This window comes from Pituophis catenifer, unplaced genomic scaffold (assembly GCF_029215685.1).
Source record: "Pituophis catenifer annectens isolate HBS135680 unplaced genomic scaffold, rPitCat1.0.hap2 SCAF_3, whole genome shotgun sequence".
In the NCBI taxonomy this organism is placed as follows: Eukaryota; Metazoa; Chordata; class Lepidosauria; order Squamata; family Colubridae; genus Pituophis; species Pituophis catenifer.
The window spans coordinates 26,713,032-26,725,339 of NW_027256883.1; the positions used below are offsets into that span (position 1 = coordinate 26,713,032).

Below are 12,308 nucleotides of genomic sequence, written 5' to 3' on the forward strand. Positions count from 1 at the left end.
GGGAAACCACTTAAAAAAAAAACAAAACAAAACCCTGCCATGAAAATTGCAGAAACTAGATTCCACCCCTCCCCAATAAATACATGCACACACATCTCTTACAAAGTGTTTTTCCCCCCAAAGAACAGTTTCAGCTCTTGTGAGAAATAAACAATGTCACTTACTCAAACTCAGAATGAGAATTATATTTGGAGGGAAAGTGTTTATTTGGAAATACAATTTGAAAAAAAAAGTATTTTCACTCCTAGGTTTTGCTGTTGGTACCAATGTGCATTTGGTAAGACAATAGAAAGCCAACATATTGCTGTGCAGAGCTCGAAAATGAGCTGCTCTGTTACTATATACAAGAAACCAGCTGGCCCTCTCGGTGCAGGGAGAATGCTTGGAACAGGTATCAGCCCCACCACCACAACAGAAAGAGGACCGGCTGGCACTGGGGGACATGGAATCAAGCCCCCTAGATGCACCTGTCCACATCACCCATGTGGACATAAAGATTACGCTACAGTTCAAGTCCTTGAGCCAGAATTAGCTCCCCGGGGGAGGGGGTTCTCGGCTGTTCTAGAAGTCCTGCCGCGGGGTGTGAGTTAGACTGTGCCTCCGCAGATCACAGTTGCGCCTGAACACTTTGCCGCACTGCTCACAGTTGTAGGGCTTGATGTCTGTATGGGTGAGAAGGTGAGTTTTCAGGTTACTTCTTTGATTAAAGGTTCTTCCACATGTGGGGCATTTGTGTGGAGATTCCTGTTCAGATTTGAAGCAAGCAAAGGATTAAACCCTTGACAAACTACTTGGATTATTGAGCTTTTCAAAGTTCACTCAGCATTTCCACCACCTCCACCCTCCAGCCCCCCTGCTCTCATTTTTGGCCTCATTAAATTGCTGTAGGACAAGAAGAACATGGCAAGGCAAAAAAAAACTTGCAATCTAAGCCCACAGGGACAGAAAAACCCAATGCAATCCTGTGCAAATGTAAATTGACAGTAATAGGCAACAATGAAGGCTACAGATTAAAGTACATAGGACTGCACTCTGCACGCATTTAGTTTGGTTTTATGCAAATTTAGTTTAAGTCTTTCCAATAGGATTCATTAGGGATTACTCCCAAATAAATCCACATACATTTTCAGATTTAGAATCAGATTCATACCTTTCTGTGTTTACTGTCCATCACAAATACATTTAAAGAAAATCTGCATACACTTCAATGACACAGATTTCTCCAACCATCATTTATGGGCATCCAAACATGCATGTGATTTTACTTTCTTTTTTACCCAATTGGTCAATTTTCTTTGAAACTGATCTCAGAATCACAGCTTTACTTTCACATTAACTGCGGGTTTCAACTGCAGGCACAATTATTTCCAGAAAATGCATCTGGAACCCAGAAGCAAGTCTGCTGATTTACTCTCAGTCCCTTGTGTGTTTAAGATTATAGTCTTAATTGCACAGACATATCTTCCTGCCTGTCAAGGCCAGTCCTCCTGGCTTTGCATTTCCTAGTTCCTGGAATCTAAGGGGGAAATTCTCCTGATAATCCACCTGGCTTCCAAGGGAGACTTGGTTTATCTCTCTAAGTGAGAAGTCTTCCACAAAGCAAGTATTTTTAATCTGGGTTTTTCCATCAAAGAGCACATCTCATTTAGCATTGATAGGTTGCTTCCAAATGGTCTGGCTACTTAAGGAACTTTTTCCAGTGTTAGAATGTGGAAGTCTTGAATGAGTGAAGTCAATCTTAGCCAGGCTATCTTTCAAATGTAAATCCTGCTTAATTCAATGGAATATACTCTTAAGTAAATGTACATAAACTCCCAGTCCCTAGGAAATGTTACTTATTTAAGTTTATTTATTTTACTGATATCCCACTTTTCACCTAGAATTTGCATGCTTTTTTTAGTAGTCAGAGAAAAATAGGGCAAATGCAGTGAATTGCAATTATTATACATCAAAATGATGACATGTAGGCAGGGATGTCTTAATACAATGCTATTACATCTGATGCAAGTGAGTCACAGCACTGGCATGTTGATATCACTTTGCACATTTCATCGTTTGCCCCCTTGTCCTCACCATCTAAATGCCCATGTTACAAACTTTACATACATTAAAATATGGATTTGTTGTTTTCTACATATCAGCATTTGAGACAAATAGCACAAAAGATTTCAGATTAAAAAGCACATCTCTATCTCTTATTTTGCATCTAGAAAATAATTGTTTATATTCACAATCAATTAAAATCAAAATAAAATGTGTAAAATAATGGAGCCTGATCTTACCTGCATATGTAAAGTTTTATGAACGGCTAGGGTCCTAGATTGGCAAAATCCTTTCCCACACTCTTGGCACTTGAAGGGTTTTTCTTTGGAGTGGATATACCTGGAAATCAACCACAGTGTTTGGAGTCAATATCTCTATACACACAACAAATGCTACAACAGCCCAACTTCTGCGTAATCAATTTTTTAAAACCAAAATTATATGCTGCCTAGCTGCTCATCCCCAAAGTCCCTTTTAACATGTTCAGACACTTTGAAATAATTATTCACAGCTCTTCATTGCCTTCTTAGGAATAAGCCTCTTTAAACAGGAAAAGCATATTTCTGGATAAATATGCATATATTTGAGTAAACATGGTTAGCTAGGGAGCAATCCCATGTAAATGTTCATGGGTGTAAGTCCAATTTACTACTTTGGCAGGTAATTCCAGGTGAAGTTAATCAAAATTGCCCTTTGATTAATGTCAGCTTGAATGCTTTTGTTGAAGTTTATAAATCTGACAGGAGAATGTAGGGGTTTTGTGGAATAGAGAGACCAACATTCTTTGGCTTCTCAAAACAAGCCACAAAAGAGTCTCTTTGTAGAGATTTGTATATCGTTACAAACCCATAAATATTTTTGTGCTCTTACTGCCAAGTCTTTAGTGATAGTTATATTATAGCCCAAAGGCAAAAAAGAAAGAAAGAAAGCAGAGGCAAGAAACATGATCAAGAACATCAGAGGACCTTCAAGTGAGAGAGAATTCTAAACTGAGATTCTAACTTTAGGAATATGTTTCATTGAAGACAATAAGACTAAAGTCAACCATTCTTCCACAAGGAAATAGGAATTCTGCTCCAACCAGATCAAGTAGTTTAGCCTCACCATCTTAAAAATCCCTGGGCTTAAAAATCAGCCATGTCCCTTCAGATCAAGGGTTGAAGGGAAAATCAACAGAATGACTGCATTTATTTTCTTGGAAATAAATCCTACTGACCTCCTTCAGAGGGATAATAAGAACACCTCTTGTTTAGATTGGGTCTGCTGCGGATAGCCCTGTTCCTACATCATGCTAAATCATGATTTGTTTGAAGTAGGATTTACTGAACGGGCCATAAGCCATCGTGAAGCAATGGCTTCCTAGCAAACAAACAACATATTATAGCTTAGCCTGATATCTGAATTCAGTTTATTACGTTCAAACCGCTTTAAGCCTTGGTTTATCTGAACTGTGGTTTTTGGAAGAAAACACTCGACAGTCTTCCAGGTATAAGCCTGACTCTTCATAAACCGTTGAAGCCCAGATGAGTAAAACCTACGTGCGGGCCTCCAGCCCCGCCATCTGAGCGAGGAGGCCTAGCGGGTCTCCCTTGCCTGGCCTAGCGGAGGCAGAGGCTGACCTGTGGTCGCGAAGGTGGTCTTGCCTCCGGAAGGCCTTGTGGCAGATGTCGCAGGTGTAAGGCCGCTCGTCGGTGTGGGTCCTCTCGTGGATGAGCAGGTTGTAGGACTTGGTGAAGTGTCGCCCGCAGAACTTGCAGATGAACTCCTTCTTGGTTTTGGAGGGCAGGCGGCCCCGCGCGGGCTTCCGGCTCTCGGGGGAGAGCTTGCCCAGCGCCGCCGACAGAGGCCCGCCCAGCTTGGCCAGCTCGCCCTGAGCTTGCGCGGCCGCCACCGCGTGCGCCTTGGGTGGGTCCTCCTGAGTGGCGGCCGCCGCCAGGTTGGCAAAGTCAAAGCGGGGCCGCTCCTTGCGCAGCGCCGGCAAGACGTGCGCGATGGCGGCGGCCTGCTTGGGGTGGAACAGGTGCGTGGCGAAAGGCAGGCCCGGGAAGGGGAAGCGCTCCACTAGGCCTTGCGCCGCCGCCATTTCGCTCAGCGCAGAGCAGCGGCTGATCTCGGCCGGGCCACTGCCGCCTCCGCCCGAGGCAGCGGCGGCCGCGGCCGCGTAACAGCCCAGCGTCCAGTGGTTCATGTGCATGGTGTGGACGGCGCTCAGGCCGTAGAGGCCTTGCAGGTGGTCCACGGCGGCCGGGAACGTATTGACGGCTTGCAAGAAGGAATAGTTAGTCAGCTGCAGCGAAGGGTGCAGTGGGATCGGCGCCGGCAGGGCCTTGCTCCCCATCGTGGCGGGCCGGGCCGGGCCTTGCTTTGACTGGTTGAACCCGGTGGTCGGAAAGCGCGCGAGGGCCTCTTTCTCCGGTGTTCGGATCCTAAGCAGAAACAGGAACATGGGGGGGGGGGGGAGGAGAAAAGATTGCGGGTTATTCGAGGAGAGGCACAAAACGGCCCTTTCCTCACGTGTGGTTTCTTTCGACCCTAAACCGCCTGCCAGCCTCTCGTGGCCCCTGTGCTCCCTCCCCCAACAAGACCAGGCGTTAATCCATTTTATGCCCACCGCTGACGGGACGCGCTGCAACGAAGGGAGAAGAAGGACCAAAAGAGGTCTGCGCTCCCTTTTTTTCCCAAGGCGGCCGAGTCAAGAGGATTGGTGGGCGCGGGTGACTAGAGATACGGCCTGGGAAAGCAAAGCGGGGAGGAGAAAAGCAGGCCAGGCAAGCCTTGGAGCAAACCCTGCCTAATTTCCGAACTGGAAACACGGACCTCGGCCTGCGAGGCGCGAAGAGTGCGGGTGGGCAGGGCAATCCGGACGTCCCAATTTATGGCGGCCAGTTCTTGCCAACCTGCCAGCGCTGGTTGATGACTTCAGCTCCATCGCAGCCAAGGTCGGAGGGAAAAGCTTTGAAAAAGGGCCAGGTCCTGCGGAGCAGCGAGAGGAGAATAATGCAAGCGATACCTTGGAGCTTATTGGGGCGTGAGTCAGGCCACCCGAACTGGCAGGGGAGCACCACCAACGCGGTGCAGAGTTACGCACTTGGCGAGGGGAATCAGTCGGAGGCCATTGAACCGAAGACACGCCATGCTTGGCCGAAGTGCTCAAGGTAAAGAGCCAAGGAAACACCGGCGTGCCAGGAAGTGCAGGTGCCCTGACACCAAGCCGACCTAACGCCGATTTTTCTCGCCTCTTGTTAGGTTGATGGTTAACTGCTCCCTGTCCTGCTCAGAAGCGGGTAAAATGGAAATAAAACCACGACCTCCGTGGACGCCTGAGAGCGAGAAACTTTATTGGGATGAAGAGGAGCTCGATTCGGCTACCTCTCCTGTCCTCCTCGGGAAGCGAAGAGCAGCTGCGTTCTGCCTCTCGGCAAACTGCGAGTCCTCATTTTTTTGAAGGGCCCGCGAGGGGATCAGCCCTTGCCGCCTAAGCACTCCAAGGAGGCTGTTCTGCAAGGCGGGCGGGGAAGGACGGGATGGGCCCTAATGAACAGAGGGGCAAAGGGCTGCCCTCCGAACACACCGGTTGGCTCCCTCACAGGGTTGTGTTGTCGGCCACAGGGCTTATTCTGGAGCAGTTCTAGGTAGGTCAATCCCTGGCAGCTCTAAACTCTGCGCTGCGGCCTAGGAAGAAGTTGTAAAAGTACAGAGAGAGACACGTGCATTCTTCCCGGGAAAGGGGAATGTGCGGTCTCCTCGCATTACTTGCAGGCTCGGGTCATTAACCAGCGAGAAAGAGGAGAAGCCTAAGTGAATGGCTTCAGCTCGCCTCCAAAATGCAGCGTTGCACGTCCCATAAAAGTGGGAACCGGCGGTGCCGTGGATTCGAATTCAGATTTCCTGTTTTTATATGCTTCTTCCCGACACGTGATCTGGAACAGCAATTCAGAGAACCCTAAATACAGCAAGTGGATACCTACGTGCTCAGCGCTGAACCCGTGACAGTCGGTATAATTCCTTAACCCAGAGAAAAACAGTGCGATCCTAGGAGATCTCTCCCCAGCCGCCGCCGCCGCCCCCGCCCCCGCCCCCTCCCGTTCTTGAAATAAAATCTTCCTGTAACCCATTCGTAGATGCGTGTGAGTTCTGGGGTAAAAAAAACTTGCAGGGATCAGACTTTCGGCCGAACTGACTTGCGAATAGAAGTGCGCGGAGCCTGGAGCCAAATCCTTTCCCTTCTTCGGGACAGCGGAAATTTCACTTGCAATGGGAGGAGGCGGAACATGAAGGGAGGAAAAAAAAAAAGACCAGACAGACCACTCCGTTGGCGTAAGCTTGGAAAGGAGTCGGTCGGTTGCTCTGCGTCTGTTCTCTCTCTACTATTTATGCCTGTCTCAGCTTCTAGGCCTTGGCGGCACCCATGGTCCCGATCCTGGCGCTGAACCCAAGGCTCTGCCTTGGAAAAAGTCGGGCCTAGAAGCTAAGCCTGAAAAGGCACAGGGTTGCTGTCCTGAAGTCCAGCCAGTGCCCGGTTCGGAAACAACGGACACCAAGGCCTACAACCCTTGCATTTGGAAAGGTGGGGAAACGTCAAGGCTCAGAATCTGAGTCGTCCCACTAGGAAGCGAGAATAGTTCCTCCAGGCACAGGCCTCCAGAGTAGCCGGCTGTGGTTGAATGCTGTTGCAAAGGGGGGCAGAGGGGGGAATCCGTGGCCGCTTCTGCTCTCCCCCCGCATCCCGCCCGCCTGCCGCGCGGTGCTTATTTTTCTTCCTTCAGCAACAAGTCATTGATCAAGATAAGCGACTCGGAGAAAAGCAACGCCGGGTTCTCGCGCGCGCTTCGCGGCGTCTAAAGAAAACGGCCCGGAGTCCTTCCAGCTGCCTTTGGCCTGCTGTGCTTTTACGCTGGCCGAAGCGACACCCCCCGCGGGATTTCGGGAATGGGCGATCGCGATCTAGCTTGGGCCGACTCGGCCGGTGGTCACCTCCCACGCGAAAAGGCTGGGTTTCGGACTGCGGGCAAGAAACGGGCCATGCGGGTGGGGGAGAGGGGGCTGTTGGCCTCAACAAACCCCAAAGGAGCAGGTGAGGCTCCTCTGTCTTTCTTCCTCCCTCCCCCCCCCCCACGCCGCCCGCTTTCCTCTCTCATATTGTCGCCTTATGGCCATCGGCCCGCAGTAGGAATTCGGCTGTTCCCTGCTCCGCGTTCTTACTACATTTGGAACCTGTTACCGGAGTTGTGGAAAGTGTGGGAAATGTGATATTGCTTAGGAAAAGAAAGAGGCACCAAAACCTAATCGGGAGTTACAAGGCTGTGCTGAGCAGCCCGACTCACACGAGTCCCTTTCAGCTGGCTGGCTCCCTCTCTCGCACGCAGCGCCGAGTCCAAAATGCCTTCAGGTGGTGCCGCTTTATATTCGGAACTAGAAACACTTCAGTATTTTAAAGAATCCAAGTTGGACGCTGTGCATATTCATTTAGCCCCCCGCTTGCTCAAGGGTCAGCGGCGATCTTCGGCAACGGTGGAGGCTTTAATGTGTCCCGCGCCAATTTAGCTCCGGGGGAAAAAGAAAGAGAATCGTCTTGCTCAAGCGTGACTACATATTTATATATTTTTTCCTTTATAAAAAAAAAGTATAATTTCCTAATAATTTTGATAATTAATTTAGGCCAACCTTTCCCAAGCGGGTGACTTCCAAATATGCTGGACTACAAATCCCATCGCCCCAACGAGCGAAGAATGACTGGGCAAGCCTGTCAGCCAGCGTGGGAAAAGACCTGTACAGAGTCACTCAGCAGCAGTGGCTGCGTCGCCTCATTCTTGGGCGGTGTTGAAGGCTTTGCCCAGGCCTTCCTGCGGTCTTTGGGCTTGGCAGAAGCCAAAGGGCAACCGAAGCCCTCAGTCTGGGCCCTGGATGGCTTTTCTCCTTCCCTTCGTGCCATTCTTTGAAGTGCGCCAATTCTTTTTTTTTCCCCCTCTCTCGTATAAACGAGCGAGCTCCAAACCTTCCTTTCTTGCGGCCTGGGATCCCAGCGTGGAGGGGAGGGAATTGATGGGAGGTGTGTGACGGAGGGCCCCCCCACCCGCTTAGCTCAGCCCCTTTAACCAAAACTATAAGCTGCAGCTTCCCCCCTCCTTTCTCTCAGCTTCAATTTCCACTCTGAAATTGGCAGATTGAGGGCCTGCCGCCTCTTAGTAGCAGTAGCTGGTCTCTGACCTGTCCACAACACGAACAGACCCTCCTCGGGTTGGGAGTCAGGCCACGCTTGGGTGAGAAATGGGGGGGGTAGGGGGGGAGAGAACCTCTTCAGACCGGTACTAACCCTGGACCACTTGACTTTTGAACTGAAGTTTCCATTCTATTGGGAAGGGTGAGTGTTAAATAATTTCCTGCTTCAAAGGACTCTCTTCAAGAAGGCAAGTCTGCAGATCTGGAGTGATTTTTATAAAACATTATACAGCATGCCCTCACCCCGCCTCCACAGTTGTTCAAGAAGAGAAGTGAGAGTGCTTTAGAAAGATTGGAACCCTTCACCCCCCCCAAAAAAAATCCTTTAAATGATTGTCCTTTATTAAATTAGTTGCGCTGTGAAGCATCACAGCAATTAGGTTCTATTTCCATTAGAGATAAGACAGGTTTCCTCCTCTCCCTTCCCAAGAACATGTCCATCGTGCCTATTTACCGAGTAGAAAGTTGCACTGCTTTCAATGGCGCTTGCTTCCAAATTAATGTTTTCCAAACTGGGAATAATTCTAATACTATCTGACATTTTCCATCCAAATGGCCTAAATAGCTTAGTTTATCTTAAAAATGTCTCCCACGTAGACATCATAACAAATAGACAAACACATTCATCAAAGCATCTGAATTCATTCAACCAGAATTTACTTATGGCCGCAGGTGGATGCCTTCCTGTTGAATCCTATACATGCTTATCGGCAGGTAAATTCCTTTAAATTCGTCTGAGTAAACTAGGCTAGGATTATGCTCAGCAAACTTGCATAGGATTGTGCTATTAGTAAAAGAGAACTCTATTAAAAAATCAGTGGAAATTGGTTTCAAGGTAAACTCATTTAGGACTTGCAGGCAGGAAAAACTACAATTTATTTTAATAAATATTAAAGGTGAGTTTTTAAAATATGGATTATATTATTTTCCTATTAACATCAGGGTGTAATAAAAAAAATTCCAAATGTGAGAGAATAAATTTGCTTAAAATACAAGCACATTTAAACAAATATTATGCAGGCTTAAATCCAAAGGGAGCTTATCTTACTAGTACTTATTTACAAGTAGAAATGTCTAGATTTTTTCACTATAATAGGCCAATTCAATGCATGTTTACTCAGAAGTAGGTCGCATTGATCTTAAGTGTTTACTAAGTGATCTTATTAAGTTTATTATCATTATTAAGCTTATTAAGTATTGCTTATTAAGTTTAATAGTGCTTAGTAAGTAAACTTGGTAAGATCCCTTGGTACTTAACAAATAAAGCTTTTAGCAAAACTAGTGAGGTTGTTTAGGATCACATTTTACAAATGTTCCTAAATCCACATTTTTAGAGGTGTGTCTATTTGACACAAGGAGATAACAGCTTCATCTCTCCTAGTTATTTCAGTAATACATCTTTTGCTTAAAATAGATTAAAAATGGTTTTGAGGTTATTTCAGTTAAACGATTTTTCAATAGTTTTAGAAAATAGCACCATGTAACAAAACGATTTTTGTTTCAAGGGACTATCTACATGTTGTAGACTGATTAATGCAGGTTATTCCATTGGATAAGGTTAATACTTCTATGAAATCAAGCTGGAGATAGCAATAAAACTCTTCTCAAACCGCATACAGTACTCTCTTTCTCCTTCTTGGAAAGCCATAAAGTACCGTTTAAGCTATGAATGGAGATTGTACGCGGCAGCCACTGAAACCAGAACAACGATAAAAGAAATAGGTCCAGGTGCCAAGTTGACAATCGGAAACCGCCTGCAGAGAAACGGTACCTTTTCCTTGGAGGCGCCGCTGCCAGTCAGGCGCGAATCGAACACGGGTGTAATTTACAAGCCCTGTCCCTTTCCTTCCCGATCGGAATCCCAAATTTAATTAAAATCGGTGTCTAGAGCACCAGTTCTCCCCCGAAATGGCACCTTGCTGCGAAGGGGCTTTTCCTTCTCAACTCTTCCCAAGATCAAGGCTGGAGGATACCTTCGTGTGTCGCCTCGACTTTGGTGTGAGAGTGAAACCACCAACTGTGCGCTCTAGAAAGGAGGGGGGGGGAGGTAAGCAGGGGTGGGCCGGGGGCTAAGAATAGAGTTTGATGGTCCCCAGCTATCAGATATACAAACACTGGTGGATGGAGATGGCGGGAGGGCCGAAGAAACCACCCATGGTTAAGCCCCCTCCCCTCCCCGACATTTAATTTGATTTCGGCGTCCCGCGAGGGTCCTTCCGCTCGGGCAGGTCTAACCAAAGGCAAGAAAGCTCGCCGGTCTGCGTGGAGCGATGTGACTAACGGGACTCTCCGCGGGAGCGCAAGAACAACGCCGGTTCTTCGCGCACCCGGGCCTTCCTTCAACGGCTTAGGCAAGCGGTCAAACCGAAAGTAAACGCGCGATCACCTCGGACTCCCCACTCGGTGCTGGCGAAGCGCCTCGTCCGTCCCCCCCCCCCGGGGCCCCGCTTCCCGAAAGCGAAGCCACCCCCCCCACTCCCACCCCCAGTCAATCGGGACCGGCTCTCGGGCAGGCGGCTGGCAGCTTCCCGGGTTCCCTCCGCCAGCTCCGCAATCGGGACGCGTCTCTTTCCTTTCCCACTGCGGAGTTGCATTTGGGCCACTTGGCTGCCCGGGGCGCCGCCGCGCTTGCCTGGATGCTGCCCGTGGCCGCCCGGAGCCCTTCTGGAAGGCGGGCCGGTGTCCCTCCAGCCGCGGATCTGGCGGAACGCGGGCGCGAACGGGAGCCGCTTACCTGCCTCCCCCCGGAGCCTCCTTCCGCCTGGCCTCTGGGGAGCCCCGCGTTAGCCCACCGGTCTCATTTAGATCCACGCGGAGAGGGCGGGAAACTCCAGGAGCTCTTTCATATTATGGCCTCGGGAGGGCTTCCAAAAGCCGGCGAAGGGGGCTTCGGGGGCTCCGCCGCCTCCTCCTCCTCCTCCTCCTCCTCCCGCCTTCAGAGTTTCCCTAGCGGCTGCTCGGCGGTAGGCAAAAGACCCCGCATAGGTTGGGGTTTTTTTTCCCCCGACCGCACCGCTCTTCCAGCGCCTGGCTTTCGACTCCAGCGAAGTTTGATACAAGTCTGAAACTCCCCCTCTCGGGTCCATCACATTTCAGCAGTTCCAGCGGCGAAGTGTTCTGTCCCCGCCCGCGGTCCCACCCCGAGCCGCTGCGAGTCGAATGTTCACGGCTTGAACGTTCTGACCACGCCCAGCGCCGAACGTTCAGCGGGCTGTAAAATGGTGAGACCGCCCCTCAAAAAGCCCGCCTCCACTTTCTTTTCTACCACTCTGTTTACTTGTGTTTGGATAGCAACTTGGCTTTTAAAGGGACAGAGGTCTTTTTCCCCCCTCTTTCGCTCTCGCTCTCTCTCTCCCCCGCCTCCCCCTTCTTACACATTACCTAAGGTGACTTTTTCTTTGAGAAAACAGGGCCAGGTCATAAATCAAACCTTCCTTTCTTAGACTTCTGCGTCCCTATCTCTATCAGCCGCAGAAACCTCGGTAGTTATGTCAAAGCAACCCCACCTCCCAACTTAATGTATCCAGAAAATCAGCGATAGACATTAAGCATTCTAATTGTGTTTGATGTTACTAAGCGGACCGTGTTTTCTAAGCCTTTACGTTCTATTTGCCCCATATGTATAAAACAAAGCACTATTAAATCAATTGCTTTCCGAAGTTCTAATCCTTATTCTTTTTCCCCCGTTTAACTAATATTCTTTATCGGACTGCAAAGTTTGGAAATCTCTTATTTAAATAAGAATTTATGGTGTCATTTATTATTATGGTTGGTCATACAGACAGCTAGATACCTAGACTGATTTGGCATTTTGATCCACCTATCCAGTCCTTTCTAAGGACCTGGAATAATTATTATGATTAGTCGCTCAGTCAGCCTGCTGTTCAGTTTGGATTTTATATTTTTTTTATCCACCTGGCAATTATTATTATTATCGTGACGCTCATCATCCTCATATACAGAGTAGATTTTCCTGCGGAATTTTGACGATATATTTTCTTCTAGCTGAAACAGGTGGATCCAAAGATAGAATCAATAACCCGAAG

At 48.5% G+C, this 12,308-nt stretch overlaps 1 protein-coding gene across 3 annotated transcripts; it reads right to left on the bottom strand.

Moving 5' to 3' along the window:
- Positions 1 to 207: 207 nt before the first annotated feature.
- OSR2 (odd-skipped related transciption factor 2) lies at positions 208 to 10,199 on the bottom strand. Of its 3 annotated transcripts, XM_070942097.1 has the most exons (4): positions 10,178 to 10,199; positions 3,663 to 4,469; positions 2,283 to 2,382; positions 208 to 744 (listed from the first exon to the last, which is right to left on the bottom strand). In XM_070942097.1, exons 2-4 carry the CDS (start codon positions 4,379 to 4,381, stop codon positions 562 to 564), a joined length of 1,002 nt encoding a protein of 333 aa, XP_070798198.1. In that variant the 5' UTR covers positions 4,382 to 4,469; positions 10,178 to 10,199; the 3' UTR covers positions 208 to 561. The 3 variants fall into 3 exon arrangements, with proteins under 3 accessions (XP_070798198.1, XP_070798197.1, XP_070798196.1); XM_070942096.1 differs by lacking the exon at positions 10,178 to 10,199 and having other exon boundaries at positions 208 to 662; positions 3,663 to 4,460; XM_070942095.1 differs by lacking the exon at positions 10,178 to 10,199 and having other exon boundaries at positions 3,663 to 4,460.
- Between the last annotated feature and the right edge of the window lie 2,109 nt (positions 10,200 to 12,308).